General features: G+C 48.2%; 1 protein-coding gene across 14 annotated transcripts in view; it reads right to left on the bottom strand.

Annotated features, from left to right (window-relative positions):
• ARHGEF1 (Rho guanine nucleotide exchange factor 1) overlaps window positions 1-20,936 on the bottom strand; it is a 51,828-nt gene that overhangs the window by 10,887 nt on the left and 20,005 nt on the right. For 6 of the 14 annotated variants that reach the window (XM_060275600.1, XM_060275607.1, XM_060275604.1 and 3 more), the window contains exons 7-25: window positions 20,300-20,405; window positions 19,390-19,530; window positions 17,537-17,566; window positions 16,056-16,158; window positions 14,922-15,015; window positions 14,164-14,199; window positions 12,460-12,621; window positions 12,224-12,326; window positions 11,570-11,581; window positions 10,541-10,729; window positions 7,924-8,108; window positions 6,708-6,854; window positions 6,262-6,344; window positions 4,373-4,498; window positions 3,459-3,573; window positions 2,894-2,994; window positions 2,255-2,332; window positions 1,528-1,603; window positions 598-765 (exon numbers count right to left, since the gene is read on the bottom strand). In XM_060275600.1, the coding sequence (XP_060131583.1) occupies window positions 598-765; window positions 1,528-1,603; window positions 2,255-2,332; window positions 2,894-2,994; window positions 3,459-3,573; window positions 4,373-4,498; window positions 6,262-6,344; window positions 6,708-6,854; window positions 7,924-8,108; window positions 10,541-10,729; window positions 11,570-11,581; window positions 12,224-12,326; window positions 12,460-12,621; window positions 14,164-14,199; window positions 14,922-15,015; window positions 16,056-16,158; window positions 17,537-17,566; window positions 19,390-19,530; window positions 20,300-20,405 (2,055 nt within the window). Of the gene's footprint in view, window positions 1-597; window positions 766-1,527; window positions 1,604-2,254; window positions 2,333-2,893; window positions 2,995-3,458; window positions 3,574-4,372; window positions 4,499-6,261; window positions 6,345-6,707; window positions 6,855-7,923; window positions 8,109-10,540; window positions 10,730-11,569; window positions 11,582-12,223; window positions 12,327-12,459; window positions 12,622-14,163; window positions 14,200-14,921; window positions 15,016-16,055; window positions 16,159-17,536; window positions 17,567-18,385; window positions 19,046-19,389; window positions 19,531-20,299; window positions 20,406-20,936 lie in introns of those variants that run through there. The other 8 variants (XM_060275605.1, XM_060275606.1, XM_060275608.1 and 5 more) reach the window with 8 other exon arrangements.

The raw sequence follows: 20,936 nt of genomic DNA, 5'->3' as shown, positions 1-20,936 counted from the left end.
GACCTGGAGCGCTCCAGTATCTTCCGAGTGACCTAAGCCAGGCACCCCCAAACTTCGGCCCTCCAGATGTTTTGGACTACAATTCCCATCTTCCCTGACCACTGGTCCTGTTAGCTAGGGATCATGGGAGTTGTAGGCCAAAACATCTGGAGGGCCGCAGTTTGGGGATGCCTGACCTAAGCTGTGCCTTCCTTGAAGTTCCATTGCATTTAACAGAACTTGAACACCATTCTCTTCAACCCAAAGCCCCTTGTGTTCTCAGAGTCCCTAAATGCTTAGCTTTGAAGCATACAGAACAATAACTCTTATGCCCTTTTTAAAATGAGTTTTATTGTGGTGGGGGGGGGGCGGCTATTGGGTTGTTGTTTTTATTTTTATTATTTTGCAGTTTTATATCTTGATTTTATTCTGAGACCCCCCAGGTATAGGTCGGTATATAAATTCAAAAAATAATAATTAAAAAGCAAACAAACTCCTCCGTGTTGCTCCTCCGCCCTCGACCGGCAATCTTGCCTCCTTTCACACTGACTGGTTCCAACTACACCTCCGGTCCTGATTCACGCACCTTCAAAGCGGAGGTGCTTCCACCTCACCCACCTGTGGCCACTTCGCGCGTCATGGCCGAATTGAGGCTGATGATGGGACTCAGCATCTGCTTCCCGTCAGGGGTTGGGGTGATGGTGCGGCTGTGGCACTTGAGGACCAATCGCTCCTCCTGCTTCTGCAGAAGCATCAAGATGTCGTCCAGCAGGAGAACGTGGACATCTTTTTTTTGGGGGGGGGGTGAGAGAGAGGAGGTCAGAGGTCTGACGTACACTTCCGAGCCTCGCTGGGAAACCCAGGCCCTCACCAAAGCTGAGCTTAAAGAAAGGCAGCCCTGAGGGGGGTGGAGCCATCGAAAGGCCCACCCCTTTGACTCAGAAGCCACGCCCACAATTCTCAAATGTAGTCAATGTCAATAAGGTTGCGTAGGGGCCCCAGGGCCCAATCAAGGCTGAAAGGCCTACCAAGCGCAGTCCCCTTACGCTGACCTCCCCGCTAGTCTCCCGGCACTCAAGTGAAGGATTGTACCAATACGGATATAAAATAAATGCTGGGAAGACAGCAGGTCCATTATTCAGTGAGGCTGGTGGGGAAACTGCCCACAAGGTCAGTCCCAGATGTGGGGATTGTTCTTCAGTGAAGGAAACCCACTCCTCCTCTCCTTGAAATAATGCCTTTCCAGCTGGTCATTGCAAGAACTCTGTAACGGTGCCTGAGCTTTCTTTTTTCCTCCTCCCTACCAATCCATTTTCCTCTCGTGCCATGCCTTTTCGACTGCAAGACCTGTAGGGGTCCCATTCAAATCATTTTTGGGTCTGAAGAGTGGGGTGAGAAGGATTTAAATAAATAAATCCACTCAAATCTTATTTCAATTGCGTCAGCGCGCCACCCCTGGCATCAATGAGAAGTTCTAGAATCAAAGCCCTGTCCCAAAGTTTAGCCAAGGAAGGCTTCCAAGGAAGAGTGAGCCTGAGCTCTACTTACCTACTGATTTATCCTTGGTGACACGCCAAGTCAGGGGTCCCTCATACACGAGGTTTTTCCTGGTGATGTCAATGTTCTGTGGGAAAGAGCTAGTTACAGCCCGAGCTTTTGCATAAGTTATCATTTCATGCACAAAGAGCTGCATTAAGAAGGAGCGCGGAGATAAAATCTGGGGGCCCTGGGGAAACCAGAGCTCAGGGAAGACCACCCTTCTCACTCCAAATCCAAGGAACACTCTTATAATTTTACGAACCTCATTACGTAAATTGAGAGCACCAGACCAGTTGGCTCAGAGCAGCCTTAAAGCCACAGTTCAAAAGAGAGGCCCCTTCCCCCTTGATAGCAGCCGCATGACGGCCTGAAACTCAACAGGTGCAGCCTAAGCATGGAAAGACATGCTACCTACTGCAAAAGTTATTAAAAGGGGGGCAGGCTCCCTCGAGGAAACAGGTGAAAATTATGAGAGAGAAGTTGCTCCTCACCCCGTTGAATAGGTTGCTAGACTACAACTCCACATAGCTGCCAGGTTTTCCCTTTTCTCGCGAGGAAGCCTATTCAGCATAAGGGAAAATCCCTTTAAAAAAGGGATAACTTGGCAGCTATGCAACTCCATTAGCCCTAACCAGCAGGGTCCAAAGTCAGGGACGATGGGAGAATATTTGGGCGTTCACAAGTTCCCAACTCCCCAGTCTGCAACCAGCGAGGAAATACTAGGCCAGAAACTCACCCTAAATTCACTAAGCAGTGGATCAGTACTTTGCTTCAGGTTGGAGAGGTCCAGGCGACGCTGATAATCTTTCAGTTTCTGAAAAGTGCAGAGAAGAGGGGACACAGAGAGAGGGGGGGGCCAAGGGAGGATTAGAAAGAGCAACTGCCCAACAGAGAGGAATCTATTCATTTATCAAACTTATTAGTCGCTTTTTTAAAAAAAAAAAAACCACACACACAAAGGCTAACTCAAAGTGATTTGCAAACAATAAATAAATAATAACACATGCCTTAAAACCAGCATAAAGCAAAACATAAGAGAACTCATTCATAATTTTTTTTTAAGACAGGATGAAAACGTCCCCACCCGCTGAAGGACACAGATACAGTAAATAAAAGCCAAAGGACTTGGAGAAAACAAACGTTTTGATTGGTGCCTAAATTTAAGTAATGATGGCACCAGGTGAGCTTCCCTGGGGAGAGCACACTCCACAAAAGGAGGGAGCCACCGCTGAAAAGGCCCGTTCTCGTGTTGGCGTACAGAAAAGGGCCTCGGGTGACAATCGCAGGGTCCCGATTGGTTCGTATGGGGAGAGGCAGCCCGTGAGGCATGATGCTGTCAGGCAGCAAGAAGAAGAAGAAGAAGAAGGGCACTTACCAGAAAGTTCTCCATGTTGCGCACCTCCTGATTAACGTGGTTGAGGATCTGCCGGCAGCAGTCAGCTGCCCTCTGCACTTTCTGCCGTTCCTCGGCCTCCTCTGTAGCACGGGTTGAAAAAGGTGGAAGTGATTTTTCAAAAGGCATCCCGTTAAATACAGCCCCAGTGTTTCCCTAACTAGAATTCAGCTCAGATCTAGATTCAGAGTTGGGGTTTTTATTCCCCAGGAGGGGAAGAATACTGTCCCTTCCGGCAGCAAAATCAAGACTCTGGCAATCTCCCAGAGTGTCTTCACAACCAATCCCTCTTCACAGGGAACTCGGAATCATAGCTTTGGGAGGAGGACAGAGGGGGGCCCTTCCAACAACTCTGAACCCCACCCCTAACAAAACCACAGCTCCCAGAATTCTTTGGGGGGGGGGAAGCCATGCATATTTAAAGCGGCTACCCCAGCACTTCAAATGTATAGTATTTCACCTGTTCCGCCCTTGGCTTAGCTGTCCCTTTGCGATTGTCTCACCTCTCCCACTCAAGCCACAGCGACCTCCGTCCTTCTCTGCTCACCTGTGCATTTGGCAATGCTGTGAAGGAGGAGCGGGTACTTGGTCAGCCTCTGCATCTCGATGGGGATTATGTCCTTCAGTTGCAACCGCCGGCAACGAGGCTGGCTTTCTGCCTCCTGCAGGGATGAGAAGGACACACCAGGCTGCTCACTGAGTCTGGGTAACTGGAGGAGGTATGATGGGGAAAGCCTCCCTGGGGTCGTTTTTCTGGATCGGTATCCAAGCTCAGTGTTTGCAAAAACAACAACTCCCCCCCCTTCTTAATGGCATATACTTTTGATTAATGAAATACTATCACCTGACCCTAACAGGGAAATATTTCACTGGGAGAAAGGGAGTAGGAACCTAGGGCTGTCTTCAACCAAGTCCTACTTAGAGTAGACCCACTGGACCTAGCATTGAGTACCACCCTTAACCAGGCCTGCTAGTTTGTTTGTTTGTTTGTTTTTTAAATCTCTTCCACAAAAAAGCCAAATAAAGTTACTCAAAATAATTCTTAATTAGGCACATGCTTTACGAAAATTTATTCTCTGTATGCTTAAGCCTCATGGAGCTACGCATTCACACTAATAAGAGAATTGCCTCAGAATTACCTCACAGCCTTTAAGAATTGGAAACTTAATTCATTGTTTTTGTACAACATGAAAGGTTTCTTGGGATGCTGAATTGTACAGCCTATACCAATTTTTTTCACTGGAAAGGAACAGTGGAAAACACATGGCCCTACCCTAGAAGGAGAGGTGATTTAATAGAATAATAGAATTGCAGAGTTGGAAGGTACCCCAAGGGTTATCGAGTCCAACCCCCTGCAATACAGGAATCTTTTGCCCCACGTGGAGCTCAAACCCACGACCCTGACATTAAGAGTCTCATGCTCAACAGACTGAGCTATCCCCAGTCTCCAGCAGCAGTTACCTGGATGAACTGGTTGAAACGGGGCTCCTTCTTCTGCTTGGCTTTCAGCTGCTCCAGAGCAAATGACTGGCGGCTGCAGAAACGGGCCGAGATCTTCTGGAACCAGTTTCCTTCAGAACCATCAAACTGGGGGTGGGGGTGGGGGGGAAAGAAGGTTGGCGAGTTGATCACACAGAGGGATCTTACAAACCTTCAGTCCCTTTCTGATAGCCAATATAACCTCTGCCTTGCCCCCCACCTTTGCCTCTTCATACCATTTACCTGGGCTGAATTCACCTGCGCAGCCATTAAGTGATGAGCCACACAAAAGTTGCTATCCTGCCCCCCCCCCAATCTACATCTGGGGATCTCAGGGGAAAAATCTCTTTCTGACAGGGCCCATTCCCAGGATTTGCCTTCACTGTACGGTTTAAACCACAAGTCGGGAACCTTTGTCCCTCCAGATGTAGCTGAACTACAACTCCCATCAGCCCTAGCAATCACGGCCAATAGCCAGGGGTGTTCATCAACCTCTGGGCGGACAAAGGTTCCCCTCACCCATTTGAAACCATTCCTTCCCTCCCCCTAGCATGTTCCTTTGGAAGAGAAAAAACGAGATACATACAGTAACATAATAAGTAACATAATAAGATATATTTCACGCATGGGCATGACAGCAAAGATTCCACAGGGATCATTTAGGAGCTGTTTGAGATGTTCTTTAGTGCTAATTTTATTTTTTTAAAGACCTTATGGTCCCACCCCTTGCAATATTTTTATGCTCCACCTGCCAGCTCATGGGCTACGCTTCGAGTATATCCGTATCACAGAGTGGGGTGGAGACAGCTCAAGCCTTCGTTTTTTCGAAATGCGTATTTTTATTGCAAATGTTAACAGAAATTTTAAAAGTAACAGCGTGAGCTCACGTTAACAATAAGAACAACCCATCCATCCGAATTAAAACAGATGTATTAATAGAAGCAGTAGAAAAATGATAGCCAAATGAAATGGAAAATAGTAAGATATATGTCTGGCTACAGAGCCTAATGTGTGCCTTGATTAAGGTCAAATAGGGCATTCATGGATTGACTGATGGGTTGCATTTGGCTCCCACCTTTCCTCCAAGAAGCCCAAGGTGCCATGCACAATTCTCCTCCCCCCCCCATTCATTTTATCCCCACAACAACCCTGTGAAGGAGATTAGGCTGAGGGTGACCGATTGGGCCCAAGATCACCCAGGGAGCTCCCTGACCACTCAAACCAGAGGAGAGCTTTGAGCTTATATAGTTTGTACTCAATATGCTACATCAGCTCTGTAGACGGCAAGCATCCCATTTCATCAAAACGAAGCTCTGATCTGACCTCACGCTCTTCATTACAGGTGAAACTCGGAAAATTAGAATATCGTCGAAAAGTGCATTTATTTCAGTAATGCAAATTATGTTTATTTTTATTTTAATTTTTACAAATGCTTTCTTTTGGAAATTCCACAGTAATAAAACAAATACGTTACAAAACAAATAAAAAATAAACATCGCTATTACATTTCATTAATTACATTCCATTTATAATTGACCCGCCTAAGGACAAATAATTACAATTACAACAAATCAAGGCTTGACATATCTTGCTTTGCATGTCATGCATTTATCTCATATATTGGTTTCACCTTTTAAGTTGCATTACGGAACTAAATGCACTTTTCAACGATATTCTAATTTTCCGAGTTTCACCTGTATTGCCTCAGCTGACATGCTTCAGTCTGTTCCACTTCTCATCCATGGACCTGTCTGAGCTTTTGATCCCTGCTTCAAAGCCTTTTAATTTCTCAGGACGACCCTCCCCAACGCTGCCCCCCGTCCCTCAAAACACCGATCCCAAGCTGGCCTCCCCCCCACAAACTCTCTTACCCGAGCCAGCAGAGTGCTCCCGATTTCAGAAACAAGGGAATTGTTTTCCTCCCTCAGCTTCTTCAAGCTCTCCAGAAACACCTCTGAGAAAAGACACACACAGAGAGAGAGACACTGGTTATGAAAAAAACAGCGCAATGACCTCCTCTCCTCAAGGAAATTCTCATTTACAGAGTGTGCACCAGCTCATACGCTGAAGGAACCAGCACAAGCTGGACGTCCCTACAGGCTCAAAGACCCTTCTCCACTCGCCCAGGCCTTGTTCCTTGTTCCACGGTACGTGGGTGCCCACGATTGAAACACATAGCCAAGGAACTGCAGCTATTCTGGGTAAATAAACCTGGCCTGTGTGTGTGTGTGTGTGTGTGTGTGTGTGTGTGTGTCTGGTAGATTGCCTCGGCCTTGCCTCTTCATTCCCCACCCCACTTCCTCTCCCATCTGCTCACTGTGTTCATCGATCAAGTCCTCCAAGCTGGGGAAGATGTTGACCAGTTCGCTCTCCCTGAAGTGCTCTTCGGCCAGCAGAGGTTGGTAGAAGACCTCTAGCAGCACCCGGAGCATGCGCAGGTGGGCGTGTTCGGTGATGAACAGCTCTGCGGGAGAAAAGACGGAGGGAATGTCAGGACAGGTGTCCGCTCCCTGTAGTGCAGATGTGTCGGGAACCCTTTCCAACCTTGGGCAGAAAAATGAATATAAAGTAGCTTTTCACTCTCACACAAACCTCTTCCTATCCTTTTTCCAAGCAAGCCAGCCTTTTTATTTCATTTTAATTAATGCAGCACCCTTCATCCAAGGATCACAGTATTCGAGGGCATATTCCAGCAAGGCAAAAGCACTCGAGGAGGAGCAATTGACTCAGGAGGGGGTGTGGCCTAGGGAGATTCCCAAGGGCCAGACAGGAGATTCCCAAGGGCCTAGGGAGATTCCCAAGTGGGTGTGGCCTAGGGAGATTCCCAAGGGCCTTGAGGGCCACATTTGACCCCCCCCCAGGCCTGAAGTTCCTATACAATTTAGATATTAATGCGCATGAGGGATAAACGGGAGGCGTGTCATAGAAAAGCAAACAGGGGTTGTAAGTACCGCACTGGAGGCGATGGGGTAGGTGTGTCACACTTATAATTTCTTTTAAAAGGAATAAAGCAAGTTTCTAGTCCTGCTGAAACAGGGACAAGTCAGTTATTCCAAATATCTGCATCCCGCCCTCCCACCCACAAGGAACGGCACAGCTTGATTTAAACCAAGAAATCCGTTAAGGCAAAGTCTAGTGCAGATAAAATTTACAGTTAACACCAATCACAAAACTGCAGAGCAACATCTATAAAGACCCCGGGGCTGAACGCTAACAACCGAGTGAGTAAGCAACTGTTTTTAAAGTTATGTGACATAACTGAAATTGTACTGGAATTGTGTATTAAGCTGCAACCTTTCCTCATAGGAAGAATGCCCCTTCGCAGCTTAAAAAGGGATCTAAAGGAAAGGGTGTATCACTCTTAAGAATCATAGAATTGTGGCACTGCAAGGCACCCCAAGGGTCATCTAGTCCAGCCCCAATGTTTTGCTTTGCGCTCAGTTCCACCCTCTTCCCATCTTCCCTTGACTTGTCTGTTTTCCCAGCCCCAACTGATGCTGTGGGAAACACGGGGGTGAGAGCGAGCTACGTACCATTAATGACCTCTTGCCGCTTCACTTCGCTTTTCTTCAGCCTGAGGAGGGTGTCGTTGGGGACGAGCTCCCGCCAGTTTGGCGGGTCAAGCTCCAGTTCCGAAACACGCGGCTCAGTCTCCTCAGACTGGGGATGCAGAAAGGACGGCGGGGGCTCCCCTCCCCCAGCCCCTCCCGGCTCTAGACTGCAGAGGTTCAAAGAGAGAGAGAGAGAGGAAGACACAGAAAGTGAGGGCAGGCCAACGCAAAAACAGAGCAACAAGTTAAGCATTGTCACGGGCCCATCCCAAAGCACTCCGGCAGTTTGTAGTTCTCACAAAACTACAATTCCCATGGTTCCTTGGGTGAAGCCATAATGGTTAAACCTGTTTCTACATTTGCAGCATAGCTGTATCGCAAAATGGCAGATGCAGAACTCCCCTTCTGCCAAAAAGTTATGTGACAGAGGAATCAGTAAGGGCACATTCACAGAGCTCAAAAAGCACCTCCCTTTCAGGTCTTATCCCACCAGATCAAAGTCTCTTAATATTTTTATTTTTTCTCCCTCTTCAGAAGTTACAAAATTGTCAAGATCAGAGGAAGAGGCGACTGCAATTCTCCTCCTTCCCAGCCTCTTCCTTCCCACTGAATAAATCCCATCATGCTAAGGAATCTGTTGTTGCACCCCCTCCAAAAACAAGATGCAACTGATCAGTTTCTTTCTCCAAGGGTAGAAAGGAAATAAAGATTGGAAAGATCTTGCTTCTGGGGTTGTGCTGCTGCACTGAGTAAAGCAGCCCTTTCCCAAAGCTAGCAAGTCAACTGGTGAAGGGGTGGTGCTCTGCAGCCACTTTTGATATTTTGAATCACTACAAGTTTGTATTGTATTGTTTGCTGAATTTGTTTTGCTTTCTCCTTATTTGTATGTTAAAACAACAATAATAAAAATAATTAAAAAAGTTAAACGCTGTTCTTATTTTGAGCCACTTTGAGCTCAACATTGCTTCTGGAAAACCGGAAAACAAATGTTAAATCAAACCTCCTGGCCCATGTAATTGCTATTAATATTTTCCATAGACGTCATCAATTCATCAAATGCTTTTTTATTCATTTGAGTGTTTTCTCCATTGGCATCTTACCAGTGGCAAACCAGCAGAAGATGTTGGGAAGTGGTAGTTTCTGGCTAAATTACAGCTGTAAAAACCAGTTATACTTTACTATTTCCCATGGGAAGCTTGAACAAGAAAGTGGTTTATTCGGGAGAATAGAACTATTTTGGTCCTCCTGGGCAGAAGACATAGTTGGGCTAGAGTGGCTGTTTCCAAGCCTACATCTTCCCTGGCTCAGAGGTTCTTAAAAGTGTGGTCTGTGGACGATGGATGGTCCACAAGCTCTACGCAGATGGTCCATGGAAATACTGTGGAACAGTTGAGATTCTCTCCATTTGGCTCTGTGCTTGAGCAGTTATTTTCCCGACAATGGAAACAGAGGCCATTTTGATCAGACTACTGAACAGACCAACAAAGTGTTGGCCTAGGGCCTGTGATTTTCATAATATGGCACTGGCATAGCCAATTAATTAATTTTTTAAAAAACAGTTAAAGGGGGCTTTCCTAGCAGCTTAGCCTAGGGACCACAATTTCCATAATAAAGAACTGGTTTCGAGTGTGAAGTTGGTATTGATGAAGAAGTGTTATAAAAATATGAGTTCTGTGTGTGCTTGGAATTGTCGGACAAACAAGTTTATTAAGTGGTCCCAGAAATTTTCAAGTGGTAAAAGAAGAAGAAAAGTTGAGACCTTCTGCCCTAGTTCAACAGCAGGGGATATAGGATAAAGGTACCTCTTGGCACTGTGGCAAAAGGAGAGACACAACAGCTGTTGTTTACTTTTCTCTGAAGCAGTCCATGTGTGGAGCTGGAGTACTTCATCCCTGCGGTTAGCCACAGTGCTCGAAATTCCCTCGGTGCCAGGCGCGTTTTGCTAGTGGCGCGGGTCCAATTGTGACCACGTGGAGATTTCTGGGCGCCAGGTTGGCGACTGATGCCTCCATCGAGCCAGCTGACTCATGTGCAGCAAAAGACCCACGTCTTGTGCTGCTGCTTGAATCATGGGCCACTTGCTGGGGACCTTAGTCCTCCATCATCACATGAAGGAAGGTAAAGGCAGGGTTGAGTAGAGATATATCTGAATGTACTGCAGCCTTGCTGCAAACTGAACTCACAGACCACAGTTTAAAAAACCTCTGCCTTAGTCCATAGTTAACGCCATTTCCATTTCCACTGTGTGCAATTCTCCTTGCATACTGGGACCAAAAACTGCTGTAATAGCAAGCTGCAGTCAAGCAATGTAACCAAGATTAAATAGAATCATAGGAGCCCAACCCTCTGGCAAATAGACACATACCACTGGGGCGAAGGTTAAATAGGTTTAGGGTGCCATTCGGCACCTAGCTGAGATTCCAACACTGGTTAGTGGGGGAGAAAACTACCATCACTCCAGCATTTAGTGCAGACGGTAAACAAGACCAACTCTGGGATGGGATTTGCAAAGGCTTGAAACCTGACTCCTGGCGTGGGTGCCCCATTTCCGTCCCCTCCTGGGGGGGCTTCTCCAGAGGGGGGGCATCTCTTCACCTACTTGCGACTCCCCTGCTTCTGCCGAGCCTGTTCTAGGGACTGTTTCTCCTCCATCTCATTGGCACGGGCAGCGGCTTCGACGTCCACGTCGCTCCGCGATCGTGGCTGCTTGCCCTTGGCTGAGCCGCGCTGAGACCGCTTCCGCTCGTATACCCGCAGGCTCTCGGAGCGGCCCAGCTTTGCTGACAGCCTGGCGAGGGGGTGGGGAGGCAGGCAAGGCGGAGCCGGGTGGGGGGGCCACAGACACACACATCAAAAAAGACGCAGGCGGGGGAGAGCCGTTGGGTTGGACGAGCCGAATTTGGAGACGGAGAAGGGCGGTGGAATGAGCCACGGGACACGGGAGGGCCACGGACCAATCACGAGAGACGGCGGGGTGGGGTGTAGCGCACCATACACCAGTGGGAGAGGAGACAGCGGAGGGTCACAACCAATAAGTGAACGAGCCAAGCAAGCACCCAATTGGGTGGGGTAGTGGAAGAAAACAGACACCAGCACATGCGGCAGTGGAAAGACAAGGGAAGAGAAAGGGGAAAAAGTGAGAATCCCAGAACCAGTAAGAGATCCATGCACCAGAACAGGGGAGAGTGGGGAGACGCTCCGGCACAGGCAGGATCCCCCGGGCTGCCATGCAAAGGCTTGATACAATGCCTCAGAGAACAGGTGCAGCCTCTTAAGAGGGTGCAACTTCAAAAGGAACCCTGTTTCTTGTGAAGCCCAACACCCCACGCCGCTAGCATTACTGGGGCCAGGGAAGGGGGCTCAGAACCTGCTGCAATGACCCCCAAGTTCACCACTGTGTTGCACCCAAGGGAGGGGTCACTGAGCCAATTAGCCCCCTCCCAGCCACCCCTAAACAAACATCGTACGGCGCCACTTCGCAAGCAACGGACTTGCCGAAAGGGACACCACCGTTCCAACCAGGCAGCTTTGGGTAACAAGGTCATACTTAACTCGGCTCGCGTGTCTTTCCCTGAGGAAGGAATTCATGCAAAGGGTGAGGGAGTGTGTGTGAGAGGAAGCCACCAACCTTTTTCGCCTTCTAGAAGGGAAGAACAGAATATAGAAGGGTGATTTGGTTAACACTGAAAGAAGAGACAGAAAGAGAGAGAGAGAAAAAAGAGACAGAGAGAAATAGAGGGAAGGAATGCTATCCTCATTTTATTTTATTTTATAAATGGAAGCTATGGGAAAAGAGGGTCTTTTTAAAAAAACAACAACGACAACGAAACACCCCTCTTTACATACAAACACCAGAGAACCTGGATGAGAGAGAATAAAGGAATACTGTTCCCTGAGAAGGGAAGAGTCAAGTAATCAAGTGACAACAGGACCCTGGAGACATCGTGAGATTTTCCCCTCTGGGCTTATGCAAGACCCCCATATCTTTTTACTCCAGATTAAACGGACTAGAGCAGGGAATCGGGAAAGTTGTGGCTTCTCAGATGTCACTGGATCTCAACACCCATCAGCCCGAGCCAGCAGGACGGGTGGTCAGGGATGATGGGAGCTTTCCCCAGCCTTAGACTAGCACACCCAACAACTGTCTGCGTACCCAGGCAGAGCATCACCAAACCACACATAAATAAGCATTCAAAAGAGGGGAGGGTGTGTGGGATTGCTGGTCTCCTCCCCCCTTCCCCCTCAACCTTCCTTAAGGTTCCCAAAACGGTGCCCCTCTCACCTTTCGTTTTCTGTGCCATCTTCAGCTGGGGGCTGCTCCCCAGCCAACGGCTGCTCTGTAACCGGGGAGTCTGAGGCATCCGTTGGAAGCTGACTGTCAACACCTAGATATGGCAAAGGGAGAACAGGAGGGGAGGCATCAGTGGGGGGGGGGAAAGGGCAGGTGGAATGGCACAAACACCTTTGCCTGTCCCCTTTTTAGAGTGCCTCCCCCAGCTCCTCCACCCTTGGCCTCACCCGGTCTCTCACCCTGCTCTCTGTCATTGCCCTCCCCAGGAGGGGGGTGAACAGTGACGGACACTCCCGCAGGATCCGACCCCGAAAAGTTTCCCTTGCCCCGCCCTGGGCCTCCCTCCAATAGCTTTCCTTTCCTGTCCGAGGCCGGCGCCTTATCAGCTGCTGTAAAGGAGACAGAAAAAACAAAAACATGGGGAGGGGGAATAAGCTTTAGAAGACACAAGAGTCCTTGCATATAGCGCTCTCTAATCACTTTAAATGCATAGTTCCCCTCCCTGTACTTCCCCCGCTTCTGAAGGCTTGTGCACATACCAAACCTCTCCCCATATCGGATGCTGGATCGAGAAGCAAGGATGTCATTTAGCTCTGGATAGTTTCCCACAAGGCACCAGGGCCATAGCTCAGTGGTTAGGGCATCTGACTTGCATGTGGAAGGTCGTTGGTTCAATCCCTGGCATCTCCCAGTAGGGCTGGGAGAGACACCCTGCCCAAAACCCTGAAGAGCCACTGCTGGTGATAGGCTATTTCAGTGGGATGGTGCAGTAAATACCTTAAATCAGGGTTTCCCCAAACTTGGGTCTCCAGCTGTTTTTGGACTACAATCCCCACCATCCCTGACCACTGGGGTCCCGATAGCTTGTTATGATGGGAGTTGTGGTCCAAAAACAGCTGGAGACCCAAGTTTGGGAGACACTGGTGAAGACAATACTGAACTGGCCAGGTCAAAGGTCTGATTCACAGTGCCGTCTATTTCAACCCCCTGAAATGCAGGAATCTTTCACCAAATGTGGGGCTCAAACCCATGACTCTGAGGTTAAGAGTCTCATGCTCTACTGACTGAGCTATCCTACCACAAAAGTTACTGGGCAGAGAGCCTGATGTTTTGCGGGTGGCTTGCCACGATCAAGCAAACCAGGCAATTATCAGCCTTTTGTTTCTTCAAGGCCCACCCCCAATAAACCTCAATAATAGCTGACATTATTTTCTAGCCCTTGCTAAATGTATGAATTTATGTGTTTGCTCAAATCCTAACCCTTCACTGAATGCAGACGTTATGAGGGTCTACCCCTGTGAATAATAAAAAATTATTTATTATTATTATTATTATTATTATTATTATTATTATTATTATTTATATCCCGCCCATCTGGCTGGGTTTCCCCAGCCACTCTGGGCGGCTTCCAACAGAACATTAAAATACAATAATCTATTAAACATTGTCCGTGACAATTAGCAAAGCTAATTAGATTTTTTTGGGGGGGGTGCATGCAAAATGTGTAAGGGCACTATTTTGTAAGTGCACAAGCCTTCAGAGAAGAGGAAGGAACCCAGGACTCCTCTCCCACTTAACTTGCCCAACTTAAAGCCAATACAGACACGGTTCCCCCAGACAGACACAGCGAGCAGCCACAGCATGCCAAGGAAGTTTTCCGATAATGTTGACGAGTATGATGGGCTTGTACAGGAATGTATGTGATATATTAGTAATATAGTATGATCAGGAGGGTGGGGCAGCGCGGAGGAGGACGTTGTTATGTGAAAGAGGATGTTGTTATGTGAAAACCATGAATACAAAAAGTTAGTTCCTGAGGTTACAAGGGAGTGCATTAGTTTAATGCGGACCCCTCCGCAAAGAGAGGGACAAGGTGACACATGGGGTGTCATGCGTTATTGGGGTGGGGGGAAGAGGAGGGGCGCTGGTACCTTCACCCTCTGGTTTGGATTGTCTGTAATCAGAATCTACAAAAAATGCAGGAAAAAAGAAGAGGAGGAGAAATGGAGGAGGGAAGGCAAAACTGGGCAGGGGAAGAGAGAGGTATAAAATCAAATCCCACCCAGGGACACAACGGCTGCCTGCGTTAAATAATAATAATAATCCTCCATTATTATTATTATTATTATTAAAAATATTTATGGGCAAAGAGCATGCCAGACTCACCACTCAAGCTGGCCTGGCGCATGCAAACTGGACAGTTTTGTGGGCTTGTAGGAGGGAAAAACCCCATTATAAATTTATGAGTAAGGGGACAACCCCTGATCTTCTAAGGGGTTATTCTTCTAAGGGGATTCTAAGATACAATTACTAGCTAGAGGAGAACCTCCTCCAGAGAGGTCAGTCCTGGGCATTTCCAGAGAAGGGTTGTTGCTCAGTGGAAGGCCATCTGCCCTGCATGCAAGAAACCTGGAGAGCTGCTGCCAGTTGGTGCAGGCTATACTGACCTAACTCAGAAGAGGGCAGCTTTTCTATGCAGCCTCGACCCTCCCTTGTCCCTATGTTGTCCTGTTGTTTCCAGCATGGGGGCAAGAGTGGACACACCCACTTTGGGGGCTGCCTTCATTTCTTCTGGGAAGATCCTTCCTTGGCTCTTTGCCCTTCACTTAAGGGTGGATTACTGAGCTGAGTAGAGGGAGAGCAGCCTCCTGACCCAGGGCTGTGTTCCTGCCCACAAATGCATACTTACAGTGGGAGTCTCCCCGGTTCCAGCGTGCTGGGTCCAAAATGCTGAAGCTCTTCTTTGATTTGGGAGCTTCCTCGGCCTTCTTGGTACCCGAAATCTGGGTGAGCAGGAAGCAAGGAGGGGGAGAGAGGAAGAATGAGTAAGAGGTGCGGCTCAATGGGAAATCATGTGTTTTGCATCTCCTAGTAGGGCTAGGAACATCCCATGTCTTAAATGCTGCCAGTCAGTGTAAGCAATATGGAGCTAGATGGTCCCAATGGTCTCACTAATATATTATTATTATTATTATTATTATTAATAATAATACCCCATCCATCTATCTGGGTTTCCCCAGCCACTCTAGGCAGCTCCCAACAAAATATTAAAATACAATAAAACATCAAACATTAAAAACTCCCCTAAACAAGGCTGCCTTCAGATGTCTTCTAAAAGTCAGATAGTTGTTTATTTCCTTGACATCTGATAGGAGGGCATTCCACAGAGCGGGCGCCACTACCGAGAAGGCCCTCTGCCTGGTTCCCTGTAACCTCACTTCTTGCAGTGAGGGAATCGCCAGAAGGCCCTCGGCGCTGGACCTCCGTGTCCGGGCAGAACGATGGGGGTGGAGACACTCCTTCAGGTATACAGGGCCGAGGGGTTTTAGGGCTTTAAAGGTCAGCACCAACACTTTGAATTGTGCTCAGAAACGTACTGGGAGCCAATGTAGGTGTTTCAGGACCGGTGTTATATGGTCTCAGCGGCCACTCCCAGTCACCAGTCTAGCTGCCACATTCTGGATGAACTGTAGTTTCTGGGTCACCTTCAAAGGTAGGGATGAAGTAGCTTCCTAATCCCACCTCTGCCCAAATATGGACTCTCCGGGATGTGTACCAGATTGACCCAGTTCTCACAAAGGTTGAAAGGCAAGAGCTAGGACTTTAGTAAACCAGTCTGTTCAAGTTCTCATCAATTGAGGGCGGCAGGGTAAGGGACAGGCACCCAGGTCCCAGATTATTATTCTTTATTACATTTATCCATTGCTTTCCACTAAAACAGGTCGCTTGCAAATCCACAAAATGCAAAACAACCTTGATAATCAATCTGAAGCAAATACACAGGGGGGGAATGGTGCCATTCTGGTTTCAGGCTTCTCCATACCTTCTTGCGGAAGAAGTTGGCTTTCGACTTCTTGTTATCGGCAGCTTTCGTCTTAACCCCCAGGGACTTCATATATGTCACAACGGCGGCGAAAATGGCAGAACTAAGGGACCAGAGGGGAGAGAAAGGAAAACGAAAAGTTGTTGAGTGGTTGCAGACAGCAGTGGGAGACATACAATCTGGGGAAGGCAGAACTGAGCAAACTGTTCTGCTTTCAGTTTTGGTATTATCTAGTAAATTCCCTGGCGAAATCAAACAGAACATTTATATGATGCCCCCTGATGGCACAAGTCAAGGTCACCAGCAATTGAATTGTCATTCACTTCTGTGCCATGCTCTTCTCGTGTTGTTATGTTATGTTGTATATACGAGGAAAGCCTATTTTGTTGCAACATTCCCATATATGCACACTCCTGGAGCAATATTCCAAATTCTCTACAAAGTGCTTTTTTACACACACATGTACACAGGATATGATTCATTGGTACAGCTCCAAAAATGTCTGTACCGGTTGTGGGGGCGAGGGAGGGGCAGAGAACACTCTCTTTTGTGCAATGACCAAAAAACCTAGAGCAAATCACCATGAGTGTCGGGAGGGGAGGGAGAGGGCAGAGGTCACCAAGCAGCTGCAATTGGGCCTTCATAAGACAGTGTTTCTCGACCAGTGTGCCTCCAGATGTTTTGGGACTACAACTCCCATCATCCCTAGCTAGCAAGACCAGTGGTCAGGAATGATGGGAGTTGTAGTCCCAAAACATCTGGAGGCACACTGGTTGAGAAACACTGTTCATAAGAGACACTTGCCCACACTATACATTAAAGCATGTTTACAGCTCATGGTTCTGCCCCGCCCCTCCAGCAAAGAATCCTGGGAACTGTAGTTTACACAGAGCTAATGATACCCAGCACCCTTAGCGAAAGACTGTTCCCAAGATTCTAGGGGGAAAGCCCTGTGATTTAAATGTATGTGGCATGGATCTGGTCCAAGATTCAGGCAGGCAGGCAGCAGAAGGGACAGCAAGGGGCCCTTAGATCCAATGGAAATGCATAAACTCTTGCCTGCAAAAAGACCTCAGGTTAAAAGATCTCTGGCGTCTCCAGGTAACAAGCAAGCAGGGCTGAAAAGGACCTTTTGCTCCAGAGCTTGGAGTCTGGCTACCAGTTTTTGCAGACAGTGCTGGTTTTGGTGGGCAAGCGGCCTGACTCTGGGATAAGCCAGCTTCTTCTGCCTTCTCAGGCAGGCTGCTGCCTTTTGTCACTATCAAAAGCTCAAAGGTTCAAAGGACGGCATACCTCCCCCCCCCCGCCTACATACACACACACACTTCCTGAGCAGTGGCGGAGCTAAATTTGCTGCAGGTCGCATACAGCAGTGTGTGTGTCATGGAACTCTGCAGGGGCTGCACTGTGGAAATAAAACCACTGAACGCCCCCTACACACAACCAAAACAATTGTCTCTGCAGCCCTTTCTGTTAGGTACCTTTTCTCCTCGTCGACAGAAATGGTGGGGCTGGAATCGACAATGAAAAAGGAGAGAGAAAAATTATCATTATTATTATTATTATTATTATTATTATTATTATTATTAAAACATTACAAAGGAGGTCAACTACAGAATACATATTTAACACAAAGATAACCCCCCCAAAAAACCATTTCAGAAAAACAAAACCATTGCTTAGTGAAGTCAAATATAAAATGCACATTTAAAACAGCATAACTAACAAGAGAGTAGAATAGAATACTATCATCACTATGACAGAGATTGGTTGGTGAAATCCACATTGGTTCACCTACTCGATCTCTGCCCCCTTTGCTTCTGCCAAGCAGCTCAGGGTGGGCGCTCTCCCAGTTCACCCTCATCCAAAGCAACTCCGAGGGACAGATCAGACCGTATGGTAGTGAGGTCTGGCTAAGATTTAAGAAGAGGCAGGCTCCCCAGCCTCATAAGGATTTGAACGCAGATCTCCCTGATCCCGGTCCAACATGCTGGGCGCTTTGACTCTCAATAACTGAAGGGAAGAAGTAGGCACAGCTGGATTGCTTGGACAGCTCAGTTGGTTAGTATGTGGTGTTGATAATGCCAAGGTGGCAGGTTTGATCCCCGTACGGGACAGCTGCATTTTCCTGCATTGCAGGGGGTTGGACTGGACGATCTTCAGGGTCCCTTTCCAACTCTATGATTCTATGTCTATGCCAAATCCCTAAACCAGGAACTGCACCACCACCACCACCCCCAGACACACACAGCACCAACCCCAGAGGCAGCTGCATCTCAGGAGCAACCTCCCCATCTTCTCTCCCTGGCTCCTTGCAGGTTTAAACTCACCCGTACAACAGCCCCATATTTGCGCGGTAAGAGAATAAAAGTTGAAAGGCATATACGCATGTTCTGAGATGCGGGGTGCTCTCGAGAGGCGCTCACGGCTGAAATGGAGCTGCTGGGTCGAGTTGGATGCAAGAACTGAGATGGGGACTGGGGGCTGCGAGGGGAGTTTATACGTCCTGCCTGGATGATGCAACAGGAGGCAACATCCCGGCCTGGGCGGGGGGACGTCTCCCTCTCTCTCTCTCCCCCTGCTTGACAGATGGTTTCTATTATCTGGAAGGAACTTGGCAGTGAAGGGGTGGCGGCCTAGGGAGGCCTTGGCCACAACCTCAGAGATGAAACATCAGAGGCAGAGGCCAGTTCCTGGCGCTGCGCCCAGTGCAAACGGGACGGGTGCCAAGGACCAGAAGCTCGGTTCCTGGGGAAAAGAGGAAAGGTCTGCACAACAGAGACGCCCAGTCTGGGTCAATCCATTTTCCCTGGAAGAAGTGGGAAGTGTGGATGGGACAAGCACAGCCTGGGGTGGAGGGGGGTGGGTTGCTGAAAAGTAATAACAACCTGAGTAGGTCCACTAAGCCTAAAGTAGAAGGTTTTAAGAAGCTGCAGAGTCCCATTTTGTTTTGCTGACCAGGCATTTTTTGTTAAAATTTGTTTTTTTAAAAGAAGGTCAGGGAAGATATTGGTATGGAAAAATACACACACACACACACACACACACACACACACACACTTTCCCCCTACCAATATATTCCCTGGCCATTTAAAAAAAAAAGATTGTAGAGCATGAGACTCTTAATCTCATGGTTGTGGGTTCAAGCCCCATGTTGGGTGAAAGATTCCTGTGTTGCAGGGGGTTGGACTAGACGACCCCTGGGGTTCCCCCTGCAATTCTACTTCAGGGAAGCTGGGTCTAGGAAGAGACTCCCGCCTGCTTTCTGGGCTGTGGATCTGGATGGGCAGGCTCACTGATTAGGCGCTGGGTGAACAGAGAGACATTCACTCACTGCATCTCCTCCAGCTTCACCATCAGCAACTCGGCCAGCTGCTTCTCCTTGGCCTCGCGGATGCCTTTGTCCTTCGTCCGATAGCCTTCCAACTCAAAGAGCTCAGACTCCCCCGGGGTCATCCCCATCTTCCTCTTTTCCCTGCGGGAAACAAAGAAGGAGGCAGTGAGGGCTCTTTTGTGCCGCAAATGCATGCCCTGAGTCAAGCCAGCTCAGAAAGGCAGAAGGCAGGCGCCTCTGCTCCCCCACCCCAGTGAACTAGGATAGCTCAGTCAGTAGGTCTTGAGACTCTTAACCTCAAGGTTGTGGGTTCGAGTCCCAGGTTGGGGCAAAGGATTCTTGCACTGAAGGAGGTTGGACTAGATGACTCTCGAGGTCCCTTCCCACTCTACAAGCCTATGATTCTATAGGAAGGGAAAGAACTCTATCTCACCAGTAGAGCATGTGCATTGCATGGGGAAGGCTCTAGGTTTGAGTTCCAGCATCCCCAAACAGGACTGGAAAGGCCCTTTGCCGGACACCCTGGAGAGCTGCTGCCAGACAGTGCTGACAATACTGAACTAGGCGCACCAATCGTCTGAATCAGCACAATGCAGCTTTCCAGCGCTGGGGAAGGGCTACAGCTCAGTGGAAAGGCATCTGTTCTGCACATAGAATATCCTCGGATCAATCCTCTGCATCTTCAGGTAGGCTGGGAATAGGCCCCTGCTGGGAACTTTGCACAACTGCTGCTGCCAGTCAGTGTAGCTGATACTGAACTGGATGGGCCAATGGGCTCTTCAGGCCCTCTCAGGGGTCTAGATTGCCAGAGGGCGGCACTCTGGTTCGTTTCACCACCCTCAGAGGATACCCAGCCCTCCCCGATCCTCTCTGCCACTACGTCCATGCCCGACGGCTGCAGGGTCTGTACCTGAAGTCTTCCAGCTGCCGAGCAATCTCCTGTTCTTGGAACGCCTGGATGTCCTGCAAGTGCTTTCGCTGATGGTCATCGGGTAGAAGCTCGGGTCGGTTACGATCTGCGGTAAGGAGAGAGGAGGGCCCCAAATTTTTAGGCATGCTGCAAAACTGGTTGCGAGGGGTACTGAGAGGCTCAAAGGACAAGTCTGGAGGCCCATTGCCAAGGTATCTTTTTTAAGGCAGGGGAATTCTCCCCAAACCTCAATACAGTTTTGTACCGCCCCAATATACCTTCTCGCCAGCAAATGCTCAGAAGCATTTAAGTTCCCCTCCTACAGGGAAACAGGAAGTGCAAGATCCCTTGCACTGTAAAACTTCTGCAGTAAGATGGACAACTGAATTTGCATATTGCAATCTGCATAGTTCTGTGCAAAGTTTTTAAAAGTAATTTTGAGGTTGGTTTTTTTTAAACTAATTTGAAACATGTTAAGAAGCTGCTGGGCAAGAAGAGAATCTGAGGAGGCAGAAGTTTGCCCTCTTTGTTATCATTCAATACTAATTCAGCACTTCTTAGACAGTACTTTAGAGTCCAGTGCTCCAGCATGCTTCACATACATTATCTCAGTCACCTTAGCAAAAATCCCGCAAGG

Source organism: Zootoca vivipara, chromosome 6 (genome assembly GCF_963506605.1).
Source record: "Zootoca vivipara chromosome 6, rZooViv1.1, whole genome shotgun sequence".
Lineage (NCBI taxonomy): Eukaryota > Metazoa > Chordata > Lepidosauria > Squamata > Lacertidae > Zootoca > Zootoca vivipara.
This window is presented reverse-complemented; position numbering and strand designations above follow the sequence as displayed.